The sequence below is a fragment of the Mauremys reevesii genome, linkage group 1, assembly GCF_016161935.1.
Source record: "Mauremys reevesii isolate NIE-2019 linkage group 1, ASM1616193v1, whole genome shotgun sequence".
Lineage (NCBI taxonomy): Eukaryota > Metazoa > Chordata > Testudines > Geoemydidae > Mauremys > Mauremys reevesii.
This window is the reverse complement of record NC_052623.1, coordinates 247,189,822-247,217,549: the sequence shown is the minus strand read 5'-3', so window position 1 is coordinate 247,217,549 and position 27,728 is coordinate 247,189,822. Positions and strand designations below refer to the sequence as shown.

The 27,728-nt window shown below is 41.6% G+C and overlaps 1 protein-coding gene across 7 annotated transcripts in view; it reads left to right on the top strand.

Moving 5' to 3' along the window:
- The window catches only part of PTPRO (protein tyrosine phosphatase receptor type O), a 223,115-nt gene that overhangs the window by 117,936 nt on the left and 77,451 nt on the right, over positions 1 to 27,728 (top strand). For 5 of the 7 annotated variants that reach the window (XM_039504836.1, XM_039504826.1, XM_039504807.1 and 2 more), the window contains exons 2-4: positions 10,293 to 10,566; positions 23,648 to 23,815; positions 26,491 to 26,643. In XM_039504836.1, the coding sequence (XP_039360770.1) occupies positions 10,293 to 10,566; positions 23,648 to 23,815; positions 26,491 to 26,643 (595 nt within the window). The remainder of the gene's footprint in view (positions 1 to 10,292; positions 10,567 to 23,647; positions 23,816 to 26,490; positions 26,644 to 27,728) is intronic. The other 2 variants (XM_039504818.1, XM_039504788.1) reach the window with 1 other exon arrangement.

The window sequence follows — 27,728 nt, the reverse complement described above, 5'->3', positions numbered from 1 at the left end:
ATAACTTTTCCTTATCCACTTTCTCAACATCACTCATGATTTTATATACCTCTATCATGTCCCCCCTTAGTCTTCTTTTTTCCAAACTGAAGAGTCCTAGCCTCTTTAATCTTTCCTCATATGGGACCTTCTCTAAACCCCTAATCATTTTAGTTGCTCTTTCTGAACCTTTCTAGTGCTAGAATATCTTTTTGAGGTGAGGAGACCACATCTGTACACAGTATTCGAGGTGTGGGCGTACCATGGATTTATATAAGGGCAATAATATATTCTCAGTCTTATTCTCTATCCCCTTTTTAATGATTCCTAACATCCTGTTTGCTTTTTTGACCGCCTCTGCACACTGCGTGGACATCTTCAGAGAACTATCCACGATAACTCCAAGATCTTTTCCTGACTCGTTGTAGCTAAATGAGCCCCCATCATGTTGTATGTATAGTTGGGGTTATTTTTTCCAATGTGCATTACTTTACATTTATCCACATTAAATTTCATTTGCCATTTTGTTGCCCAATCACTTAGTTTTGTGAGATCTTTTGAAGTTCTTCACAATCTGCTTTGGTCTTAACTATCTTGAGTAGTTTAGTATCATCTGCAAACTTTGCCACCTCACTGTTTACCTTTCTCCAGATCATTTATGAATAAATTGAATAGGATTGGTCCTAGGACTGACCCTTGGGAACACCACTAGTTACCCTCTCCATTCTGAGAATTTACCATTAATTCCTACCCTTTGTTCCCTGTCCTTTAACCAGTTCTCAATCCATGAAAGGACCTTTCCTTTTATCCCATGACCGCTTAATTTACGTAAGAGCCTTTGGTGAGGACCTTGTCAAAGGCTTTCTGGAAATCTAAGTACACTATGTCCACCGGATCCCCTTGTCCACATGTTTGTTGACTTCAAAGAACTCTAATAGATTAGTAAGACACGATTTCCCTTTACAGAAACCATGTTGACTATTGTTCAAGAGTTTATGTTTTTCTATGTGTCTGACAATTTTATTCTTTACTATTGTTTCAACTAATTTGCCCGGTACCGACGTTAGACTTACCGGTCTGTCATTGCCGGGATCACCCCTAGAGCCCTTTTTAAATATTGGCGTTACATTAGCTACCTTCCAGTCATTGGGTACCGAAGCCGATTTAAACGACAGGTTACAAACCTTAGTTAATAGTTCCGCAACTTCACATTTGAGTTCTTTCAGAACTCTTGGGTGAATGCCATCTGGTCCCGGTGACTTGTTAATGTTGAGTTTATCAATTAATTCCAAAACCTCCTCTACTGATACTTGAATCTGTGACAGTTCCTCAGATTTGTCACCTACAAAAGCCAGCTCAGGTTTGGGAATCTCCCTAACATCCTCAGCCGTGAAGACTGAAGCAAAGAATCCATTTAGTTTCTCCGCAATGACTTTATCATCTTTAAGCGCTCCTTTTGTATTTTCATCGTCAAGGGGCCCCACTGGTTGTTTAGCAGGCTTCCTGCTTCTGATGTACTTAAAAAACATTTTGTTATTCCCTTTGGAGTTTTTGGCTAGCCGTTCTTCAAACTCCTCTTTGGCTTTTCTTATTACACTTTTGCACTTAAGTTGGCAGCGTTTGTGCTCCTTTCTATTTGCCTCACTAGGATTTGACTTCCACTTTTTAAAGGAAGTCTTTTTATCTTTCACTGCTTCTTTTACATGGTGGTTAAGCCACGGTGGCTCTTTTTTAGTTCTCTTACAGTTTTTCTTAATTTGGGGTATACATTGAAGTTGGGCCTCTATTATGGTGTCTTTAAAAAGGGCCCACGCAACTTGCAGGGATTTCACTTTAGTCAATGTACCTTTTAACTTTTGTCTAACTAACCCCCTCATTTTTGTATAGTTCCCCTTTGAAATTAAAGGCCACAGTGTTGGGCAGTTGGGATGTTCTTCCCACCACAGGGATGTTGAATGCTATTGTATTATGGTCACTATTTCCAAGCGGTCCTGCTATAGTTACCTCTTGGACCAGCTCCTGCGCTCCACTCAGGATTAAATCTAGAGTCGCCTCGCCCCTTGTGGGTTCCCGGACCAGCTGCTCCATGAAGCAGTCATTTAAAGTATCGAGAAATTTTATCTCTGCATTTCGTCCTGAAGTGAAATGTTCCCAGTCAATATGGGGATAATTGAAATCCCCCACTATTATTGGGTTCTTAATTTTGATAGCCTCTCTAATTTCCCTTAGCATTTCATCATCACTATTACTATCCTGGTCAGGTGGTCGATAATAGATCCCTAATGTTATATTTTTACTAGAGCATGAAATTTCTATCCATAGAGACTCTGTGGAACCTGTGGATTCGCTTAAGATTTTTACTTCATTTGAATCTACACTTTCTTTAACATATAGTGCCACTCCTCCCCCTGCACGGCCTGTTCTGTCCTTCCGATATATTTTGTACCCCGGAATGATTGTGTCCCATTGATTGCTCTCAGTCCACCAGGTTTCTGTGATGCCTATTATATCAATATCCTCCTTTATCACAAGGCACTCTAGTTCACCCATCTTATTATTTAGACTTCTGGCATTTGTGTACAAGCACTTTAAAAACTTGTTCCTGTTTATTAGCCTGCCTTTTTCTGATGTGCCAGATTCTTTTTTATGTGACTGTTCATCATCTGATCCGGCCCTTACATTATATTTCTCATTCCTCTGCTCCTGAAGAAGAAGCTATGCTTCTTGGCTGTCACAACATCCACTTACAACAAGTTCCATAGGTGTGCTGTGTGGAAAAAGTACTTCCTCTTGTGTGTATTAAACCTGCGGCCTGTTAATTTCATCAAGCTGTTTGGATTGCGTGAGGGGGTAAATAACATTTCTCTCTTCACTTTTCCCCCACCATTCATAATTTTATAGATCTCTATCATATCCCCCTCCTTAGTTGTCTCTTTTCTGAGCTGAACAACCCTCATCGTTTTAGACTCTTCTTGTACAGAAGCTGTTCCATACCCTTGATTATCTTTGTTGCCCTTCTCTGAACCTTTTCCAGTTCCACAATATCGTTTTTTGAGATGGGGTGACCAGAACTGGAAACAGTATTCAAGGTGTCATGCACCTTAGATTTATATAGTGGCACTATGATACTTTCTGTCTTATTTTAAATCACTTTCCTAATAGTTCCTAACATACTGTTCACTTTTTTGACTGGTGCTGCACATAGCGTGGAAGTTTTCAGAGAACTATCCAGGGTGACTCCAAGACCTCTCTTGGGTGGTAACAGCTAATTTAGAAGCTGCCATTGTATATGTAGTTGAGAGTATTTTTTCCAATGTGCATTACTTTGCACTTATCAGTGTTGAATTTCATTTGCCATTTTGTTGCCCAGTCATCCAGTTTTTTGAGATCCCTCTGTAATTCCTTTTAGTCTGATTTGGATTTAACTATCTTGAATAATTTGGTATTGTCTGCAAGCTCTGCTGTTTCACTGTTCATTCCCTTTTCCAGATCATTAATATATTGAACAGCACTGGTCCTAGTAGAGATCCTTGGAGACCCTACTTTTCATCTCCTTCCATTGTGAAAACTGACCATTATTCCTGCCCTTTGTTACTTGTCCATAAGAGGACCTTCCCTCTTATCCCACGGCTGCTTAGTCTGCTTAAGAGCCTTTGGTGTGGGACCTTTGAAATTCTAAGCATGCTATATTGACTGGATCACCCTTATCCACATGCTTTTTTGACTCCCTCAAAGAATTTTAATTGATTTGTGAGGCATGATTTCCCTTTACAAATGCCATGTTGACTGCTTCCCCAATAAATTATGTTCATCTATGTGTCTGATAATTCTGTTCTTTACTATAGTTTCTACCAATTTGCCCAGTACTGAAGTTAGGTTGACCGGCCTCTAACTGCGAGGATCTCCTCTGGAGCCCTTTTCCAAAATCAATGTTACATTTGTTACTTTCCAGTCATCTGGCACAGAGGCTGTTTTCAGATGTTATTACAGTGAATAGTTCTGCAATTTCACATTTGAGTTCCTTCAGAACTATTGGATGAATACCATCTCGTCCTGGTGACTTATTACTATTTAATTTATCAGTTTGTTCTAAACCCTCTTCTGTTGACAGAAGGGCATACTAGCTGATCATAGGGATTCCCTTTTGGCCTTAAAAAAATCTATGAATATAAGTCACTTAAGCCAATATTTTCAAAATTGGCCACTCATTTTGGCTGCCCCAGTTTTCAGTTGTCCAACATGAGACACCTTGGGCCTGATTTTTCAGAACTGCTGCATACCCACATCTCCATCTGAAGTTAATGGAACATTTGGCTGATCAGCACTTCTGAAAATCCAGCCCAACATGTCATAGGTTGGATACCCAAAGACTAAGGAGAGCAAAATCAGTGGCCTTTTTCAATCTCTGACCTCTCTGTAACCCTGTTACCCCATATGTAAAGCTTATATTGTCATAGGACAGTGGTCACCGACTGGTCGATCCTAGAGGATCTCCCAGTCGATTGCGATCTCCAGTGGTGCAGTGTGGCTGCCGCTAAGGTAGACTCCTTGCTCACCCTGGCCCCATACTGCTCCCGAAAGCGGCCAGCACAGCCCCCTGGGTGGGGGGCAGGGGTCTCCCTCTGTGCACTGCTCCTGCCTGCAAGCACTGCTCCCACAGCTCCCATTGGCTGGGAGAGCTGCAGGGGTGGTGCTTGCAGAGAGGGGTGGCGCGCAGACCCATGTGCCCCCCGCTGTGCCCCCAAGGGCTGCAAGGGCGTGTTAGCCCCTTCCGGGAGCGGCATGGGGCCGGGATAGGTAGGGGGCCTGCCTTAGCCTCGTTGCACCCGCTGCCGACTGGGAGCCACTGGAGGTAAGTGCTGCTCGGCAGGAGGCCGCACCCCAACCCCCAGCCCTGGCCCCCTCCTAGAGCCAGCACCCTGTACCCCCTCCTGTACCCCAATTCCCTCTGCCCCAGCCCTGACCCCCTCCCAGAGCCAGCAATCCAAACCCCCTCCGGCACCTCAACCCCCTCTGCCCCAGCCCTGACCCCCTTCCCAGAGCCAGGACCCTGTACCCCCTCCTAAAGCTTTTACCCCGAACCACCTCCTGAACCCCAACCCCCTGCCCCAGCCTGGTGAAAGTGAGTGAGATTGGGGGAGAGTGAGTGAGTGACAGGGGAGGGGGGGGGTGGAATGAGTGGGGTGGGGCTTTGGGGAAGGGGTGGGGCCTCAGGGAAGGGGCATGGTAGATCCTAGGCTGGCCTTAGATTCAAAAAGTGATATTGGGCATATAGGAATCTAAAAGGAGAACATAGACTTCCAGAATATAGAGCTATGAGCTCTGCTGCATGCCATTTATTTCCCCTTTACTCTTTGAATAGCCGTTTGTGTGATGTCATTATATTTTCTTGCTTTTTTTAATTGGGAACTGGTTGTTGGTTGGAAATTCCATTGTCATGACTTATCCCTGTGCTGAAAGGGACTGCAAGCAGACACCACAGTGCAGGATTCACTTCCCCCTTTTTCTAAGTCCTTTAGTGCAGCACACGCTTGTGATAATAAACTCAGAAGGAAGTTGGAGCTAATCATTTGGTTCAGAATGCACAAGTCCTGCCAAATTTCCCCACAGGCATAAAACAGCCACTCCAGCTGCGACACCAGCAAATTAAATTCTGAAGGTAGCTGACCAGAAGTAATGAAATGTGTATTTACCATACTGATGCTGTCAGTCCTAAGAGACACCAGCTTTACATTCTAGTTAAGTGGGGGATGTTTATCACTGACAGTGATGCTTAGAAACAATCCTGGTTTTGTCCCCGCCCTTCTTCCCAAAAGCACAAAACCAATATCGTCCAGTAACCACCTTCTCATACAGAGAGAGAGAACATCACACATTGGCCCACTCTTTTAGAAGCATTAGAAAATCAGACTGCATATGCAAGAGGAGAGAAAAATGACCTAAGTTTTCACATCAGTTTTTGACTCCTGTATTCTGATCTATCATCTGTCCCTGCATTTTGAAGTCAGAACCAAAGGTCAGAAGTTGTTGAAGGAGGCCATGCAATGCCTATAATTTATAGAACAGATGTCGCTCAAAAATGTGCATCGTGCAGGCAATAGTTTAAAGCATATGGGCGCAGGTGTGTGAGGGAGAGTGATTACCTCTTTTTTACAAACTCACTGGCAGCCTTTTGCTTCAATGATAGCTCACTTGGAATTAATTGTCTGCATCTGAATCTTACCACTGGTAACAGTAGCAACTTACTGTGAGGATTTTTGTATAGTGTGCTACATTTATATTATGATAATCGTATGAGAGTTATGTAGCGGGGGTGACCTGGCTGTCAGATGGCTGGAATTTACTATCAAGTCCAGCACACCTTGTGATGGGAAAATTTTTAATAAAATGTACTAACTGCACCATAGTACAACACCCATATATGTGTGTGTGTGTGTGTGTGTGTGTGTGTGTGATATACATGTGTATATATATACATATATATATCAAAGAATAAAATCGCACCAAATATGAATGACACTTATAAGCATATAATTATATGCTGAGTCTATATACAACTCTGCAATTATATCATTAATTTCCAGCTGTACTTTATTAGCACCACCAGTAATGTAAACTACGATTAATATGAGCAACTATGGTTTAAACTGTAATTGCCTGCCTTAAAACATACAGATTTTCAATGGGGCTTTTTATTTGTTTGTTTCTTTTAAATGTATAGCAAGAAGTTAGGCAAGGGGATTGGGGACGGTGCTGGCAGGGGCAGCTCTAGGATTTGCGCCGCCCCAAGCAGGGCGGCACGCCGCAGGGGGCGCTCTGGTGGTCGCCGGTCCCGCGGCTCCAGTGGACCTCCTGCAGACGTGCCTGCGGAGGGTCTGCTGGTCCCGCGGCTCTGGTGGGCCTCCCGCAGGCATGCCTGCGGATGCTCCACCGGAGCCACGGGACCAGCGGACCCTCCGCAGGCACGTCTGCGGGAGGTCCATCGGAGCTGCGGGACCAGCGGACCCTCCGCAGGCATGCCTGCGGGAGGTCCACCGGAGCCGCCTGCCGCCCTCCCGCGGGACGCCGCCCCAAGCACGCGCTTGGCGCGCTGGGGTCTGGAGCCAGCCCTGGGTGCTGGGATAGGTTCTGGTTAGAAGTGAGAAAGCTGGAGTATCTTTAGGGATAGCAGAGTTTACCTTATCTACCTAAGCATGGGCCTAAGTTAGGTATATGAGTAGTTCCATTGACTTCAAACCCCTTTGACTTCAATAGGATTACTCACATGCTTCATGTTAGGTACATGGTTAAGTGACTTTGCGACTTGATCAGTCTATAATTACCTATATGGGGAACGAATATTTAATAATGGGCTCTTCAGTCTTGCAGAGAAAGATCTAACACAGTCCAATGGCTGGAGGTTGAAGCTAGATAAATTCAGAAGGGAAATAAATGCAAATTTTTAACAGTGAGGGTAATTAACCATTAGAATAACTGTTCAAGGGTTCTGCTGGATTCTCCATCGCTAGCAATTTTAAAATCAAGATTGGATGTTTTTTCTAAAAGATATGCACTAGTTCAAACAGAAATAAAGGGAAATCTTATGCCCTGTGTTATTACAGGAGCTCAGATGACACCACAGAGCCCCCTTCTGGGTTTATAATCTATTAATCAGGACCATAATTCCTTATTTAGTCTTAGAATAAAGTTACTCTTTCTGTGATTCTTTGTCAAGTGACAGGCACACCCATGTTTCATGGAGACCAACTTTATGGACACTTCCTTGATGTCCCATGGGGCTGGGGTGTAGTAGGAATAATTTCAAATGTTGACAGGAGGAGGATGAAATCCCAAATCCCCCCTCGTTTTGTTGTTGTTGCTTTTTTGTTTGTTTTTGTTTTGACCAGCTCTAAAATGTAATCTCTAATCCTGCAATTGGATCCTGTGTGAGTCAGGATTGAGGTTTTAGGCAAAGACCTATATGGTTAGCCCTATTGACTTCAAAAGGTAAGCATATCAGTCCAAATGGAGAAAAGGTAAGCATTTGTAAGCCTTCATGTGTAAGTCTTTGCAGGGTTGGGACCTCAGACTGTAAACTCTTCGGGGCAATGACTGTGCCATCTGCAAAGTGTAACAAACTTTTGCCATCAGATATTAATTCCTAATAATAATTTGTGTGTATCATTTTAAAATCCTAAAATCACTTTTAAAGGATTTTAGGATTAGAGATTGGAACCAAACTGCAAAGATCAAATCAAAATTTGGAACTGATGTTTATCCCAGGTTTGGGTTCAGATTAGGTCCATTGTAGAGAAAGACCAATGCTGTACTTTGTGTCCAGCTCGAAAGTCTCTCAGCTTTTTCAGGAACAAGTCTCCTATCTGTATGGAGACAGATTAAGGCAATCTGTGGCTCTAGGCTCACCTTGACATAGGGGCCAGTTTGTGATTTCACCCTCACAGCACTGATCCTACATTGTGACCTCTCCCCTTGCTGGAGTGGCAGTAGCCGATGGGCCCCTCCCTTCCCATAGGTACAGAGGCAGCAACTTGAGCCTTTCCCTCCGTCTGCGACTGCAGCAGCAGTAGAAGCACCACTTCTTTTGAGAGCAGCAGGGGCAACACAGACTTCTTAAGAAGCAGGGGAACTCCCACAGTATTTACCCCAGTAACCTTGGTGTATCATTGTGGGTATGTGGGTGAGCTAGCCCATTGCACTTGTCTCACACAATTCCCTCTTTGAGAGGTGGTAGTGGAGGGGTTCCCCAGAATAGAAGGTCTAGAAGTTAACATCCCATTGTACAGGGTAGTTCACACCTCTCTGAGCTATTGTTTCAGCCTCTCTACAGACTCAGGGCCTGCAACTGTACTCAGGATCTGAAACTCAGTTTGCCATTTTGTAGGACATCCACTTTCTGTAATACTTAATGTTGATGGTTTCAACCTCCGTTCTCTACTATATACAGTGTTGCCAACTCTTGCAAATTTATCACCACTTTTCAGATATTTGGTATTCTTCTTCAAACCCCAGCTCATGGAGTAATTTCAATTTGCAATAACCTCAGCTTTAATTTTTAGGAAAATAAAAGTTTCTAGGCCTCATGATTGTGGAGAAAAGCTTGAAAATGCGAACCAAAACCCAGAAAGCAAATTAATAATAAAAATGTGTATTATTTTTGAAAACCTCATGATTCTTAAAACAATCTTACAATTTTGTGGGGCCTGATGCCTGATTTTTGAATGCCTGGAGTTGGCAATACAGCATCTGTAAAAGGGGTGGAGGGGAAGGGAAGAGAAAGGAGAAAGAGGAGTAACCACTGCTGTAAAGATTAATCTTTTCTTCTAATTAATTACAGCAGTTATGTTTCAGAATTCCTGTAGAGAACAAGTGCTTCTTGCTGACAGCTGGCTTGCGATTAATAAAAGGAAAAGGTTTTTCAGCTGGCAGTGACTTTACATGCGCATGATATAGGAAAACCAGGTTAAATCGCTCAATTTTTTCTTAACTGCATATGAAAGAAACATTTAAAATGAAATGACTGAACTTAGGAGATGAAAAAGCAGTGACTGGCAAGAGTTCCTATTCCCTCATGTCCCAAACACTAATGAAAGTTTTTGAGATGCAAAGATGAGGCCTGATCCTGAGAGGTGCCGAGCACCCAGTGCATGCTTAGACAGGACTTTCTGAGAGTGCTTGGGCAGTTCTGTATATCACAGAAATCTGCCCTCAGCTGCAGATTCTTGTTATTTCTCAGCATCAGGCCTATAGTGCCCTGCTTCTGGCCTCTTGACTCTACTGTCCTCAGTTGTATTCTTTGCAGCTTTTTCTAAAATCCTTCTTCACCTGGTATCCCCCTTTCATCCCTGCCCCTACTCAAAAAAAAAGAAAAGAAAAGAAAAAAAAAGAAGCAACAACAACAAAAACCCAACAACAACCTGCAACCTGTGTGGTGAAAAGGGCAATTCAGGCTGCATATCAGAAATAGTCTTCCTAGGGAAACAGCAGAGTTTCAGGTTTTGGGGTTATTGAAAGCTGGACTAGTCATAGCATTGGAAAATATACTGTAGGGAACAATCTTGCATTGGCAGATGGATTTGCCTAATAATCGTGTAGCATTAACTTTGCACTTTTGGTCAGGTCCTAAAAAGATTGCTAGAACTTGGCAAACTAACCCTCTTGTGGAATGAAATTCTTATCTCTCATCCCACTGGAAGCAGGCACAGAAATGCCACAGGAATGAGTGTGGTGTAAATACCTAAACGTGTAGATAAAAGTGAAATTGCTGATGATACCCTGGATTTTCCTTTAGCATCTCTTCTTTTATTGTCTTGTAGAATGCAGCACCTTTCCAAGTTACTGTCCGAGATGACAACTGCATTGTAGTGTCGTTGGAGGAGTCTGATGTAGTGAGCTCGTCCTTTGTGTACGTTGTGAAGATCACTGGTGAATCCAAGAACTACTTTTTCCAGTTTGAAGAATTCAACAGCACTTTACCTTCCCCTGTGGTTTTTAATGCCAGTTATCATGGCCTTTATTACATAGTGACTCTGGTGGTGGTGAATTCCAATATGGTTTCCAAACCAGTGAGATCGATCACTGTGTTAACCAGTAAGTAGCAATTTATTCAGTTTCTCTCTTTCTTCTTTGTGTGTGTCACTCCAAAGATAATTCTGTGAAGAGGTTGAACTACATTAAAAAGGACCTGATTGGGTTGTGGGGAGGACTAGGAGCAAAGGCTCTGAAGTCTTGGGTGGAAGGAAGAGAGCAGCTGTAGAGCCTACCTGGGTAGCCCAGCCCATAACAAAGGCTGGAAAGGGGCACCCCCAGGCTCATCTGGGGTACTCATTCCCTGAGCAGGTGGGCCAGGGAAGCTCCTTTCTAGGATGGGCAGAAGAGATGAGCCATTTCCAGGACCTGAGCTGTGTATAACCAACCCCGAAAACCTGTCTAAACATATTTGATGGAAATTTCTCACCTTTTATGTGCGTATATACATACTGTGATCCAAACTGTGGCCTGTGACCTAAAAAGTGGCAGTCCAATGAGAGCTACCTGGCCATGTGGTGTTGGCTCTTCTGCTGTCGCTGTCACATGGATGTTGTTTGGCCATGAATGGGAGGTGAGCTGCTCTGTGCAGTTGTCACTGGGAAGCCAGGTGGTCACTGTGACAATCTCCCACCCAGGTGGAACATCTCAAAGTTTTTGTAGCAAGGAGCACCTTTTAGTAGCCCCTCTTTTAAGAGGTTTGTTTGTGTTGACGTTGTTAGGATTCATCTACCAGAAACAGGGCAGGGAGGTCTGATTGCATTTAGTCCAGCCACATCGTGAGAGGTACCAAGGCTTCTCACTGAATGTCAGAATGACTGCAGGCCTCAGCATCTAACATGGCTTACAAGCATTGAAACCAGTTTGTGTCGCTTAAAATGGTTTCTTAATCTGAAAGTTCTGGGAGTTTTTTTAGAACTTCAATTGGGAAAAAATAGTTAGCCATTTATGATTAATCAGGTCTTCGATTGTACATCTGGGCATAAGTCTCATTCACACCCAGGTTTCTGTGATGAGTTGTTACCACATAAAACCAGACAGCCCTTTTCACTGTTTAAACTGGGCTGATAAAGACCTGGCTGAAGCAAATCAGGAGAAACTCTGGGACTAGGGGGAGTTTTTTGATACAGAGTACTCTTTGGGGTCAAATGACAAATTGAAATCAATGTATAATTTGGTTTCTGGCTCTGGAATAGGGTTGCCAACCCTCCAGGATTGGCCTGGAGTCTCCTGGAATCGTCATTGGTCTCCAATGACTATTGAAAATGATCCAGGAGATTTTAATAGGATATTTTAAGAAAATGACATTATATCAGGTTGGGGGGTGTGTGGAGGAGGGAAATCTCCCGGAATAGTTTCTGTCAGAGTTGGCAGCCCTACTCTGGAACTTTGAGACTGTGCAAGTACAGCACTGCCGCTGTCAACAAACAGCATATACAATAATTACAATCTTCCAGAAGTCCATTAGATGAACATTATTTGAGTTGCAATGTCAACCACTTGAAAGTTAGGAAATGCCACTCAATGAGGCAGGGGACCTGTCGAAAAAATAGTATATGCTCATGTAATCAAAGATGCACAAGGAGACTTGGTTAAGGTTCCAGAAGTATTGTGGCATTTCTTAACTTTGAGTGCTTGTTTGCAACCTTAATAATGTCCTTTGAATGTAATTTTTAAAATGCAATTTTCTAGATTTTGTTTTTAAAGGAAAATGGTAAAAACAAATTTGGTTATGTACATCTGTAACAACTCATCAGCATGCTGCATCTTCATGGTTTGAATGCTGAGCCTTCAGCACCACAGTACAGACCGCTACCACCTAAGAGACAGGACTGGCTACATTAGCTGCCTGCCAGCAGGAGAAGGCTATTATTTCCTAATGGAGGATGAACCACTGGGTCCAGATGCAGGGGGCAGTTGAAAGTGGTAGGAGCCCAGCCCAACTCTTACTCCCCACTTACTCGCAGGAATTGGGAGAGCTCCTGCTCCATATAGTGCCCCCAGAGGGACTGATGGGCCGCTGGGGCTGCACACTGGGTATAGGCTGTGGTTGGATAGAGCCTGGGCTAGATTTCTTTCTCTCCCCCTAGTTGGAAGTGCTCCAGTTCCAAGTGATATCCCCAGATGGGGTTGGAGCATTGGCCAGTAAGGCTATGTGCTGGATCCTCGAAGAGATACCAGTTCAGCACCCGGCAGCTGCTCTGGCCTTTCCATGGAGTTCCCAGATACTGCTGTGCAAATAACTGATTTTTCAGTTCATTGGCAATTCTGAAAAATTCAGGGGGAAATGGTTTAGGATTGACCCCAAAATGAAGTTTTGATTTTTGATTTTTTTTTTTTTGATTATTTTGTGAGGGAGGGGGAAGCAGATGGACTGAAACAATTAGCAAAAATGACGTGAATTTGCAAACTGTTTCAGTAGTGCCAAATCTACCTTTTTTTACTTGGGAAACAAATTCAGAAGAAATTTTTTTCCACTACTATTCCCAGTACAGTGTCTGCTGCTGCTGCTTTGGCAGAGACACAAGTCTGAACTTACAAATTTAGTAAAAGATAAACAGAGTTTCCTGGGATGAAGTAAAGATGTATCTGTAACCTAATGACATTTGCCCTGATGAAAGTGAAAGGTTTGCTCTAAACAATGCAGGTGTAAGAACTTCTCAAAGAAAAGGTTACAAGAATCCTTCCTGATGGAAAGCATGGGCCACCTAAGTATATGGGTTGCTACTATTTCCCCTTATAATATCGAAGCCTTCTCAAGAAGGTCTTTTAATCGAGGAGAGGAATGTTACAATGATGGGATTTGGTCAGGAAAAGTCTGATATTCTGGCAACCAGTAAAGTAATTAGGATCAATTCATATTTTTCCATAGGTCATATGTTCTCTATCTGTTAAATATCATTGGCTTAGTGTGACCATGTGGAAAATAGATTTATCTAATCTGTTTTTATCTATGACTTAAAGAAGTGATATGCTGCTGCCAGGATCCTGGAGCAAATTCATCCTGATGCAACTCCATTGACTTCTGTCAAGTTACACCAGCTACGAACTGGCCCCATGTGTTGGGCTGCCATGAGATAAATCAAGCTATGTGGCTGATGATGCATGACTCTTTGAGATAAATGATGTTGACTGTAATTGGTCCCGAAGCTGTCCTTAAACATTTCACAACAGTTCTGGGCTTACTGATATTTGCAGAAGTGTCTGTGAAGTGGCACCACATCGTCTTTCATACCAATCCTGTGCTAAGGCAACTGAGAGCAGAGTGTGGGGAAGGGGGCTTTTCCCCTCAGGGATCCATAGAAAAGCTCTCTCTATTGAGAACTTTCTGCTTTCCAATACAATATTCCTACGAGCTGATTTCCTTTCCCTATTCTAGTTCCTTCTGTGATGTTCTTCTCTCAGCAGGTGGACAAAAAAGAAAAAAAAGTAATCTCTCTTCACAGGGTGAAATCTCACCCCGCTGAAGTCTGACAGAATTTTTGCTGCATTCATCAAAGGCTTCTGTCTAGGAAGAAAAAGATTGTTCAGGGGGAAAAGATATCAGGATTTTTTTTTCTGCCACATAGGGCTGTCATCTTTAACTTGGACCTTCTCTGTGAGATCAAATGGGGTTTGTTTTCAAAGAGAAAGTAGTTTTGATATCCAACAGTGCTTCTTGCTGCAGTGAAAATGTTGGGATGGATGTCAGAAAGTTTGATGCTAGTAAAAAAGGAACAGTTGGCCAGTTTCACTTGTTGTGAATATGTTCACGTGTCCCTAGTTAGGACTTTCTCATTACTAGTCAAAACTCCACAGAATATAGAGCTTCTGGTGTCTTTAGCATCATGTATTATTTGGATTCTATAGTCCACATATTTGGAGGCTGTAGCAGGGTCCAGTGATTGCTATACTTGAACTCCCAGCTTTAGATTTAGTGAACTGAGCAGATCCAATCTGTTGCCAATCTACTTTGGATTGTGATTTCATCAGAGAGAGCAGAACTGGCTACGATCTGCCCTTAGATGGGAGACGTGCAAGACAGAATGTGGTATTGGTGATAAGAAAGTGTCACTCTTCCCACTGATTCAGTAGTGGACCAGTGTTCAATATGGTGGTGTTGGACACATTACTGCTGAAGAAGAGGTAAAATTGAGGTCCTGACCACTTGTTATGAAAAAAAATCCCATGACAGTTTTTACAAGACTAGGTGTGTTAACCCTGGTGTCCTGGCCAAATGCCAGCAAGAATAATTGCATTCTGTATATCTAGCCTTAATCTCCCCCGGAGTCTGAACTCGATAAGGTTAAAAAATAATAGTGATGTGTGATGCTGTGGTGCTGTTTAAAGACTGCTCCCTTCTGCTCTTAAAGTGGCTTCTTTTCATTGAAGGGTGAGGTGATTCCTGGATTTATAATGTGTATTGAGTGTTTTGGAATCTGCAAGAAAGCTGCTAGCTAAGGGTACATTTACACTGTGATCACATCTCAGGTAAGCATCCCTACCCTAGCTTCAGTGTAGCTAGCATGGCTAAAAATAGAAGTGAATTCACAGTGTGAGTATGTATCTAGGATTCTGGGCTGGGTTGTGCAGTCTGTGTCACTACATCTTCTCTGCTATTTTTAGCCATGCTAACTAGATTACTTTAGGGAGGGGGGATGCTTACCTGAGGTGTCATCACATCTCTGATTGCTGTGTCGACATGTGCTAAATCCCACTTATATAGTAGTTTTGGAAGCAATAAAGAAAGTAACTCTAAAACCAGTGACTAAAACCCCTCACCCGTGTCCCACCCTTTTCCAGTCAGGAGACTTGATTTTATTGAGAGTCTAGTGATATTCACTAAGCTTTATTCTGAGACAGCCTTTCTAGGCTGAGTTACATCAGTGTTGCCTAGGTTTTTGACTCTGTATTGATTTGCTTTTTTGTTGTGGGGTTAATCCCATTGAGAGAACAAGCTTTACACATTTAAAGGAGTAGAGAAGGCAGCATGCTGCAAAATTACCATGTGCCTCTCTGTAAAAAACAACAACTTGTATTTCAACTGGGAAATTAAATCAGGACACATAGTACCATTAAGAACTGCTCTGCTTGATATTTGTTTTGCCCTGTAACTAGAAGATTAGGGTTGTAAAATATCTTAGCTTTTCAAAAGCCACTGACTCCTCATGGGAAAACTTTGAAAAAATAGTTTGTATAAAGAGAATTCTGTCCATAGATCTTTTTCTTTTTTTCCCCTCCTCCCTACTGCCCTACAGCTGTACCTTTTGGGGACTGTAATTTCATCAGTTCTTAGAAAGTAAACAGTATTGGAACTGGTTAATACTTGAATGTCAAAGTAGATGCTGCAGGAAATGGCACTATTGATTCAGTAGATGCCATTCTTCCCTCCAAAGCATCATAGAATCTGTGCTGTAGGAGGAGGTTGAGTGCTGTCTCTCAGATGAAATGTAAAACTTTTTTTTAAAAGAGGTTTTGAGTTGTGTTAAACATGGAGGCCCCAATTTTGATATCTCTCATCTCTAAGGTGTACTAAGCTGGGCCCATAGAATTTGAGGCACCCGAAATCACTAGTCACACTGGAACATTCCAGTTGGTATCTCTGCTTAAATTCTCTGTACAGTTGCAATGGTGTTCTTCACTACCTATCCGAAACCTTAATGTGATGTTGCTGCATACATTAAATAGCTGCTGCATTTTAGTGATGGAGCTGTTATCCTGATTGGGGCATATAGGCAATAATATGATACAAATAAATAATAATTTGATTCTGGAGAAACTTATGCCTGTTGATGATTTATTTGTCAGTAGCCCCATTGACTTCAATTGGGAGTACTTGTGTGCAAAATGACACCACATGTGAGAACGTGTCAGCAGTCTGATGGCCTTACTTCGTAAAAATGCTCTTGGATTCTTCTCTATGGAAGGCGGTATATAAATGTCAGTCATTGTTAATCTATTTTTGGGTGCAATGGGTAAAGGAGTTAATCCCTGGCACATTTCTAGGAACCATGTGTAATACTCATCCACTTTAGCATGGCAACCCATAATGAATTCAGAATGTAGGGCATGCAGATTTATGAATATTAAAAAGAAATTTATTTGGGAAATTTGGTTGGAGGGTGGAGGTAATATTCAAAGTACAGTTTTTTTTTCTTGGTTTGAAACAGCCATATAAAACTTTAATGTGGCTGGCACTGATTTGAAGGCTTTCTGAAGGATTTAACATCTGAAATTGGACTAGGTTTATGAGAAGGAGGTTTGCAACTTCCATTATTCTCACATGCCATTTGCATAATGCAGGTAACAGATTAAATACAAAAGGGCAAGGGAGTCCAGGCGAAATGATGAAGTTGAAAATTTTCAATAGACAAGAAGAGAAATAGGTTGCTATGGGAGCAGCAGATTCTCAGACCTACAGAAGAAACACAATTGTGTGTATCCTAAACACAGGCAGGCTATTTAAAGTTCAGGTATGGGTGTAGGTCCTGATCCTACAAACTGCTGTGCACGGGCATAATATTCTATGAGCATCTAGAATGAAAGGACACTGTGTGTGAATACATTTATTAAATCTTAATTTTAAATCTTATTTAAAAGAGACACCAAAATCATCTATGCCCAAGTGTAGGTTTTAGCACTTCAAAAAAAATATTTTTGTGCCACACAGGAGGGCTTACAAATAACACCTTAAAATGTATAGAAAAATATTGTATTATTTTTAAAATATGAAATGCAAATGGAATGCATAGGGTGAGAGAGACTGTTCTAAAATATTCCTTTGAATTGTTGGAAGATCAAGCACTTTGGCATCTTTCTATATTTAAGGGTCATTGAAGTAAATTGAAAGATTGGGTGCTAGACTGGGCCCTAAATGCTGAGAGAGCAGGGAAGTAAAACTGACCAGTCACTAATTTCATTCTCCACATAGTGTGATAAATTAAATGCATATGATGAAAAGGAAAATAGTATACATATTCATTAAGCTTTAATAACCTAGAGAGCTGCTAGTAACCCAAGTTATGAGAAATAAAAAACAGAACATTATTTTTATCTATAGAGTGTCCCTGTAATTTCAGAGTGTGAAATTGGCTTAGATTAGGAGACTTAGTGCCAGAGGGAATAGGCTGATGGGAGATGCTCTAAATTCCATGTTCTCACTCACATTACTGTGCTAGCATTTTCTCAAGCCAAAGAGAGAGGAAGGTAAATGAAACATAACAGCAGGAAAGGCAATCCATAGCATCTTCCACTTAATTCAATCATAGGCTAATTAAATCAAAACATCAGGAACCAAAATAATTTGAATTCAAAATGAATACGACTTCTACCCTTTATTTGATTTGTCCTAGGAAGAAATAACTGGATAATTCAATCACTGACTTAGAAAGTTGCCGTAATTATTACAATAATAAGGAAGGCCAAAATCTGAATGAGATAATAGAAGAAAGAGCCCAAGGCAGACCCACGATAGTGAAAGATGACTTGCAGCTAAGAGTTGTACTATTCAGACATTGTTATTGATATTTGAAGCACTACCATGTGTAAGAGCTATTATATGCACCCTGTGGTCATGTGGATAACCAGATCAGCCACTTATTTCAGTTGAAGAGATGGGAATAGACTCAATAGAAAGAAGATAGAAGGCTTTGTATTTTGTGACCTGCTTTTGCTGTTATCTATTTCTGGGCTCTTAAATCAGATGTTGTCAGCAATATTTTTCACAGACTCCACACATTACAATATGTATTGGTGTTTGAGTGTCCTGGAGATTCAGTTTGAATAAGTAGTAGGTATTCAGATGTGTGGATGTTTAGCTGCAATAGGTCAATGCTTCTTCGTGTAGAAAATAGTCTCATCTCATGGGATTTTTCACTCTATTTTCCAAGAAGACCAGTATTCTCTGATTTCAACTAGGACAGAAATGCCAAACTCATTGCCTTCTTTCTAGAATTTTGTGACTTCTGCTTCCTCTCCCAACTGAATCAATAAGTCTGAGACCCTCAAACAAGAAATCATCATATTCTCCCAAACACTGAAAGAGAAAAATCAGTCACCTGGAAATCATGCAAGAAATCCAAAACTATTATTAAAAAACAAAAAACAAACAAACAAACAACCTCGTGACCTCCATCCATCCAACACAAAAACAGAAAGTGGGACCAACTAAAACTACTCCACAACCTACAGAATACCACCTCCGGGAGAAACAATGGCACCAGTACTCACTACATGACACCCAAACATCATCAATTTATCAAGATACTCCTAAGTGGAACTGAATTATCTGTACTCTCTTAGGGTACGTCTACACTACGGGACTATTCCGAATTTGCATAAACCGGTTTTGTAAAACAGATTTTATAAAATCGAGTGCGCGTGGCCACACTAAACACATTAAATCATTTCTGGAGCGTTGCACTGTGGGTAGCTATTCCCTAGCTATCCCATAGTTCCCGCAGCCTCCCCCGCCCCTTGCAATTTTCGGGTTGAGATCCCAGTGCCTGATGGGGCAAAAATCATTGTCGCGGGTGGTTCTGGGTAAATGTCATCAGTCACTCCTTCCTCCGGGAAAGCAATGGCAGACAAGCATTTCCTGGCAGATGCCATAGCATGGCAATCATGGAGCCTGTTTTGCCTTTTGTGACTGTCACCGTATGTGTGCTAGAATCGCTGACAGAGGCGATTCAGCAGCGCTACACAGCAGCATGCTTTTGCTTTTGCATGACAGCAGAGATGGTTACCAACCATACTGTACCATCTACCAATCCATAAATTGGTAAAAAGATGATCATGGTTACCAGTCCTTTTGCACTGCGCCATCTGTTGCTGTATAAAGTGCCCTGGTTGCTCTTAGCCAGGGGCTAAAAAAAAATTGGGAATGACTCCCTGAGTCAATCCCTCCTTTATGGTATCAAAAAACAGAATCAGTCCTGCCTAGAATATGGGCAAGTGTACTAGAGAACCAGTGTATCAGAGAACCAGAGAGCACAGCTGCTCTGTGTCAGATCCTGCAGGAATGATGAGCTGTATGCTATTCACAGGGGGTGCTCCTGCAACAACCCCACCTGTTGATTCCGTTCTTCCCACAGCCTTCCTGGGCTACCATAGCAGTGTCCCCCCACTTGTATGATGAAGTAATAAAGAATGCAGGAATAAGACAAAGTGACTTGTTAGTGATAAATGAGTGGAAGGCAGCCTCCAGCTGCTATGATAGTCCAGACAGGACATTAAGGAGTGTGGAGGAGAGGAGCCCAGCATCCTGCTGCTAGTCCAGGGGCAATTGAATCTTTTCTTTACACATGAAGGGTGGGGGCTGATGAAGCTCAGCCCCCTGTTGCTATGATGAAGACGGTTATCAACCATACTGCACCATCTACCATGAAAAATTAGGTGCACATGACATTGGGGGACCTGACAGATGCTAGTCGGCATGGTTACCAGTCCTTTTGCACTGCACCACGTGCCAAAAAGCTCATGATGATGACGGATACCAGTCATATTGCACCATCAGCCACCCATAGCGGGGGAGGTGGGAGCAAGGATGTTGGTGTTGACTGCTGCAGCATTGCGTCTATCTGCAGCATTCAGTAAAGATAGGGTGACATGTTAAATAGTCACGAGAGGATTTTTTTCGCTTTTACTTCTGGGGTGGGTGGGGGTGTACATTGCTGAACCACCATGGACACTGTTTGTTTGACCCTAGAGGCACTTGGAGCTCAGCCAAGAATGCAAATGCGAGACTGCAGGAACTGTGGGATAGCTTGAGTCCTCCAGTCCATGTTTGATTCTTTGGCTTTACGCTGCAGTGTGCTGAGTCCCTGCTATGGCATCTGTCTGGAGAATTTTTAAAAATGATTCTGAATTTCGTCTTCTATAACAGAGCGCTGATAGAACGGATTTGCCTGCCCTTACTGCGATCATCGCATGGTCCATGCTGGAGCTCTTTTTATTTTGATTTCGGACTGCATCGCCACCCCTGATCGAAATATTCAAAAGTTCGCGGGCTTTTCCTGTCTACCTGACCACTGCATCTGAGTTCAGATTGCGGTCCAGAGCGTCAGTGGTGCACTGTGGGATAGCTCCTAATCCGCAGGCCTTAGGGACTGAACTTCTGCTCCACCATTGAACCTGATACTATACTAATATGTGGAGTACTAGAAGAGTTCTTCCGCCAGCTCTACCTCAAAGAATTCTTTCACAACAATGATGACACCACTCACAATTACCACGTCCCCACCTGTAATCATAAGAAAAAAGAGTAATCTGACTGGACACCACAGAGTGGACAAAACCACATTTCTGATCACTACATTGCTTGCTTCAGGAAAAGAATTGACTGAAATCCTTAACAAACATCACATTACATCTACCACAATCTCGCCACCGATGAGAGGACAGCTATGCTACACAGTCACTGAAATCTAACCACCAGTTAGTGATCAAACCAGCAGACAAAGAGGGCACCATCGTAGTCCTCAACTGTGATGACTATGTTAACCAGGCCAACTGACAACTCTCCGACATCACCTACTGTGAAGAAATCAGAGAAGACCCCATGCCATAATTTAGCCAGGGATTTCAGGATAACATAAAATTCTTCCCCAAAGAACTCCAAGAAAAACTCAACCAACTCATCTCCCGCAAGCCCATTCCAAGGACCTTGTACATGATTGCTAAGATACAAGGAAACCCAAGCAGACCCATCATGTCTGGCCACAGCACTCTACTGAAGGAATATTGGGACTCGTAGAAACTATCCTCAAAACACTCACCATGCAAAGGGCCAGATTCCTCCAGGACACAACTGACTTCCTCCACAAACTCTGCAGCATTTACAGTCTCCCTCAGAACACCATCTGTGCCACCATGGATGTCACTTGCCTATACGCCAACATACCTCACAATGACAGCATGGCTGTCTTCCTCAAATATTCACAAGACAGTGAACAAGCCTCAGATATCCACTGCAAACACATTATCAAACACATCCATTTCATCCTCACCCATAACAATTTTGCATTCAACAGCAAACACTTTGTCCAAACCATGGGAAAGCCATGGATACTAGGTTGGCTCCCCAATATGCCAACTTCTTCATGGGCCACTTTGGCTTGTTTTTTAATCTGTTTGAACTGGTTTATCTGGCAAAAGGTAGTAATGAGGACAGATGATCTTGTGGTTAAGGTACTGTACTGGTACTAGCTCTGCAAGCTTTGACTAATCATTTCATATCTCTGTGCCTTAGTAAAATAGAGATTATACTTCTTTTCTCCAACCCTTTATCTTTGCTATTTAGATTGTAAGTGCTTTAGGGAAGGGACTATCTCTTACTAGTGTTTTATATAGGGCCTAGCGCAATGGGGCCCTGATCTCAGTTGTTGGGCCTTCTAGGTGCTGCTGTAGTACAAATAATAATAATTGGTACTGAACATCTGGTATTTTTCAGTCTGTGTCCATCAAGCATTGGAGAGCTAAAAAGCCTACATCATAAGTGTAGAAGCAATTACTGAGAACATTGGGTGTAAAGTGAATTATTAAAATGGTTGTGTGGAAAAACTGACTAAAAATGTTGTCCATTATTTGTATGTCTGCCCAATGGCTAGATATGTGTGGCCAACTCACACGTTATGAAAGCATGTTGGAAAGTCTGTCCTAGCTGAGAAACATATGAGGCCATAGACTGATTTTGCTGGTAACGAAAAATTTAACAATTGTGGCTCCAATATTATGAATATTGGACCAGATTCTCATCTGATAGAAACTGACAACAACATTGTGCAATCACCATAGAGTCATATTACAATGAACAGTAAGCACAACACACGTGAGTTATTGGCCAGCAATCTTCCTCTGCAATTAATGGAACTTTGCTGCTTTATGAAAAACAGTTGAGGATCTGGGCCCATTTTTCTTACTTTATAACAAGACTAGACAAAAGAAGGGCCAGTGCTGGAACTTGAAAAGACTAGGATTCAATTCTGTTGTCCACACAGACTTCCTGTGTGACCTAGGGCAAGTCACTTAAACTCTGTGAGTCAGTTCCCCATCTGTAAAACAGGGGTGAAAATAGGAGTATTCTGATGATAAACACACTGAAGATCATGAGACACTGAGATACTACGGTGATGGGGGCCATGTAAATACCTAAAATAGACAGAAACAAGAACATATAAAAATAGGAAGTAATTTTTTTTTTAACTCTAGTAGATATGAAAGTCTTGTGTTTCCTGCTTTGGCATTGCATTGATACCCTTTTGCTGTAGAGATGAAGTGAGCTGAAAAGTTCAGATCCACATCATGCTTATGAACATCCCAAAGTAGAGCAGAGTGAAATTTTCTGACCAAAAATTTTTTCAGTGAAAAATTTAGGTTCAGCAACACAAAAACATTTTGCAATTTGATATTTTCAAAATTATGAACAACGTTTCATTTCAAAATTTCTGGTTATTTTACTTACAAAAATGTAAAACATTAAAAAATGCTCAAAATCCTAATGAAACATTTCATTTTGGGTTGCACAAAATGTTTCATTTGAACCCAAACTGTTTTTTCCAACTTTTTAATTTGCTGAAAACTGAAAGTTTTCATTTTTGGTTTGACTTGAAACAACTTTTTCCAATCTTTTTATGAAATTGCCAGTGAACTGAAAAATCTGTTGTTCACCCTACTCTACCCTCAAAGCTTTTTTTTTGTTTTTGTTTGTTTGTTTTTAGTCAGGGCCCATCTCTGATCTGAAGACAAGTAATAAAGGTGAAATTCAATCCTATGCAGAGAGCCAGCACACAGACCATGCACCACTTACCTCCTATTTAAGCTTCACTTTGAGGGCTTGAGTTGGACTTCAATGCTGCACAGGCTTTCTGCTGGCTCTCTGCGTAGGGGTGAATTCATCCTCTGAGAGGAATAAGCTTTGTGGATAGTGAATGAGCTGGGGACACATGGACTGAAATTCTGGCCTTAATGAAGTCAATGGTGGGTTTGCTGTTGTCTTCATCAAGGCCAGGATTTCAACCAATGTGTCTAAGAATTTCTATGCCATATGGAAGTGGATAATGTGATTTCTTTGGGGAGGGGGGGGTAAAATTAGGTGAAAGCTTCTCTCTCCGTTTTTGTATGCCTACTAATGTTCCTTTCTTCCCCTTTTCTGCTTGTTTCTTTGCATGTCTTTTAGAACCTCTTCCCGTAAGCAGCGTTTCTATATATGACTACAAACCATCTCCAGAAACGGGAGTGTTGTTTGAAATTCAGTATCCAGAGAAGTACAATGTTTTCACTAGAGTAAACATAAGCTATTGGGAAGGCAAAGACTATAGAACAATGTTATACAAAGGTAAGAAGAAGAAAAAAAATATTGAAAACAATGCAAATATGGTTAATCTAAATATCTACCATCTATTGACACTTCATTTATTGCTGTTGAATCTACAGGAAAATAAAAAGGAGTGCTAAGGTTTAACATAATTAGTTATTCAATGATGTTATAACTACCCATTTAAATAGCCTATATGTTATAGAGAGGTAGTAGCCTCTCCATATTTGGGGAGGAGGTGGTATAGCTCAGTGGTTTGAGCATTGGCCTGCTAAACCCAGGGTTTTGAGTTCAATCTTTGAGGGGGCCACTTAGGGGTCTGGGGCAAAATCAGTACTTGGTCCTGCTAGTGAAGGTAGGGGGGTGGACTTGAACTTTCAAGGTCCCTTCCAGTTCTATGAGATAGGTATATCTCCATATATATTAGAGATGGCCACTCATCTTCAATTTTAAGCCCAATTCCCATCCTAGCTCTAAAATCCACAGAGAAAGGAATATTATCCTCAGTACTGGTACATGAACACTGAGGTTGGATAGAATTTTCCCATCCAAACTGAAGTTAATTGGACCAGGGGTTCCCAATTTATGACACCTCAAAGTAAATGTGTTCACTGGAATCCAAAATATGTTCTAATCTTTTCTTTTGGTGCTGTTCTGTAGCCAAAAAGTCAGAAAGAAGGAGAGCTACAATGTAGTTTATAGAACTCATGTGGTGATATAAAGGTGAAATTCTGGCCATAGTGATGTCAGTGGCAAAAGCCAGGGTTTCACCCCAAGTGCCCAAGACCAAAGATTAGTTGATTGAAGAGCTAACTGTAGAAGTTACTAATGTTATGAATTGTAACATTGGAACGAGCCATTGGCTCAGAAAGGCTTAAAATGAGATAACAGGTGACTGTCAGACATAAAACAATGGCCCTGACTGAAGACGACTAGTGCTTCCTACACAAGCAGAGTGCTAATGCCAGTGCTGCAGCTCCAGCAGAACCTCAGAGTGACAAACACCTTGGGACTGGAGATTGTTCGTAATGCTGAACAAACGTTATGGTGGTTCTTTCTAAAGTTTACAACTGAACATTGAGTTAATACAGCTTTGAAACTTTACTATGCAGAGGAAAAATGCTGTTTTACCTTTATTTTAAAAAATAGTTTACATTTAACATACTCTACTGTATTTGCTTTTTTGGGGGAGGGGGGTCTCTGCTGCTGCCTGAATGTGTTCCAAATGAGGTGTGTGGTTGACTGGTCAGCTCATCACTCTGAGGTTCTACTGTATATCACAGCTCAGGAAATTATATTCTTCTGACAGAGCACATAAATGCTTCCTTGGGTGTCAAATGGAAAATTATTCTTCATTTCTCTTTTAACCTGTTGGGCAAGGTTGGTGTCTATTCCCACAATCCGTACCACAGCTAGGTCTGTTTCCGTGATAAGTGAACGCTTGGCGGCAACAGCTACAGTTGCTGCAAAACAATTTCCAATATAAGATTTTTGTCTCCACTCATTCATAAGTTTCTGAAATATTCACCTTTTGGGCTGAAATTTTGCAGGCTTAAACTCTCCTCCTAAAGGGAAAATACACCTATGGAAAAGTGCCATCCCAATGAATGTGTTGGTAAAAAGATTTGTTTCATTGAGTTTTCAGCCAGCGTTGCAGAATCATCTGCAATTTACTGAATGTTACCCTGAAAGTATTTTGGGCTGGGAAAACTTAATCATACCTAACATTCCATGGCAATGTGATGACAATGAATCAGAGCATATTCTACCTTCAATTACGCTAGTTGAAATCTGACGGTACTCCCACTGAATTAGTATTGTCTATAGTATCAGGTGCAAATAAGCTTGTCCTGGGAGAATAACTCTGAAAGGTGACAAAAGGATATGGATATATACACAGCCCCCAAAGGGTTAATACTGTAGCTACCTTATTTGCTCAGAATTGCACAATAGCCAGCAGAATTGTCCTAACAAGCAAATGAATTTTATTGGATGCATAATACATAAAATCACTACGTAAGAGTTGCCATGCAATGCTGTTCCAAGGGGTCGGTGAAGGAGTGAATTCAGCAGCAATATTTGTTGACTTCATGGCTGTGCTACTGCTATAAATAAATAAATGCACCCTGGATTTTTATTTAATTATTTGAGGCAATCAGCCACAAAGTCCCCACCCCCAAATAGCCCTAATTTCCTGCTCCCTCCCCCACCATGCATTAATGTTAGAGATTAACCCAGACCTCGGCATTACAAACTGGGCCCATTTCTGCTATGCGTACTATGAAAGTTGTCCCCTGGTCTTCTAGTGAATTAAGACATCAAGTTCTGCATAAGATAGTCAGTGAACTCTTGTATGCAGTAGTTACAGGGATTTGGAAGCTTTTTTTTTTTCTTTTTATCAGCTGTTCTTCGATATGCTAATATCATGTTGAACAGGGTTGCCAGTTGCAATTATCTTTCCCAGGAAAATTGTTCATGTTCATTTTGCTGCTTTTTGCATCTAAGTACCTTTTGACAATCAGGAAAAACACTGGCAAACTCAATTATTGGGATTTTATCACTTAGGCTGGGCTAACCTATGTTAAACATCCAAAACACCGCTCGTTTAAAGTGTGCCACCATGTTATCTGAAAGTGAACATTTGATGTATGTCAGGTTGTTGGTTTTTTGTTTGTGTGTTTTTTGCCCTTCTACAGATTTCTTTAAAGGTAAAACAGTTTTCAATCACTGGCTGCCAGGAATATGCTACAGCAACATCACATTTCAGTTGGTGTCAGAAGCAACATTCAACAAAAGCACGCTAGTGGAATATAGCGGTGTCAGGCATGAACCCAAACAGCACAGAACAGGTGAAGAAAATGTGTATATATACCGTTAACAGCATGTCTACATGCAGCACTGTGTAAGGGGTAATGTCTCAGTGTTTCCATTATGAACATTTGCTTATAAAAAGTACGTACTGCCTAAAACAAGATATTCTAGGCTTTCTCTCCAGGGATAAGAAGCAATTTGCCAGCAGTTACAAATTACCACACAACTCTTTCCACAGCAGAATATATTTATTTAAGGGTAAAGGAATAGAGAGAAAACATATAACAGATAACAAAAGGCTCAGAAATTGGCCATCAATTCTATGGGGCCCTGACAGGCCAAAGTCCTTCCAACCTTTCAGCAAGTGTTGGGGCCCCTACTGGGACCAAAGGTTATGTCCATTTGCTGGATTAGAAAGAGAGAGCCCTTAGTCTGTTTAAACTCAGCCTTAAATACCAAAAGCCCTTTCTTTGTTCCCCTTGGGCCTTTCGTACCTGTTGGAACCAGTATATAACAACCACCCAAGAGGTATTACTTCTCTGGAGCTGTTTACAATCTCAGGGATTGCAGTAATCACTCCCCACTGTTTTTCAGTTCCTGGATGAACTGCAGTAATCCTCCCCCCATGAAGGTAAATACAATTCCTAGTCCTCAATGTTACACAGAACATTCATAAATTTAATACAGTACAATCCACAAAGGTACTGAATGTGGTTGCAATCTAGTACAGCAGCTATTGTACAAAATGCTCCAGTTAGAAACCCATGCTGTGTATCATCTGAAATTTTAAGATCAAGCTTTCCCTTGATATAAAGTGTTAACATCATTCTAGATGTTTGCACAAAGCTGGCTGCTAAAATTATGAGGGAAAAGCCATATAGTGATCAGGGTGACATTTTACATCATGAGTTGCTGTGCGGTGTATTAAGATATTTTTTCAGTATTTCCATTTCACAGTTCCACAAAAATAGTTTTCCATGCACAAGAGGATTTAAAAGGTGCAATGAAAGAAACGAAGAGCCCAGCTTACAAACACACGCTTGATTATTTTTACTCATGTTCTCCCATCAGAGCAACTTAGTTGGGCTACTCATGAGTAAATTTATTACAGTGTCCCCACATC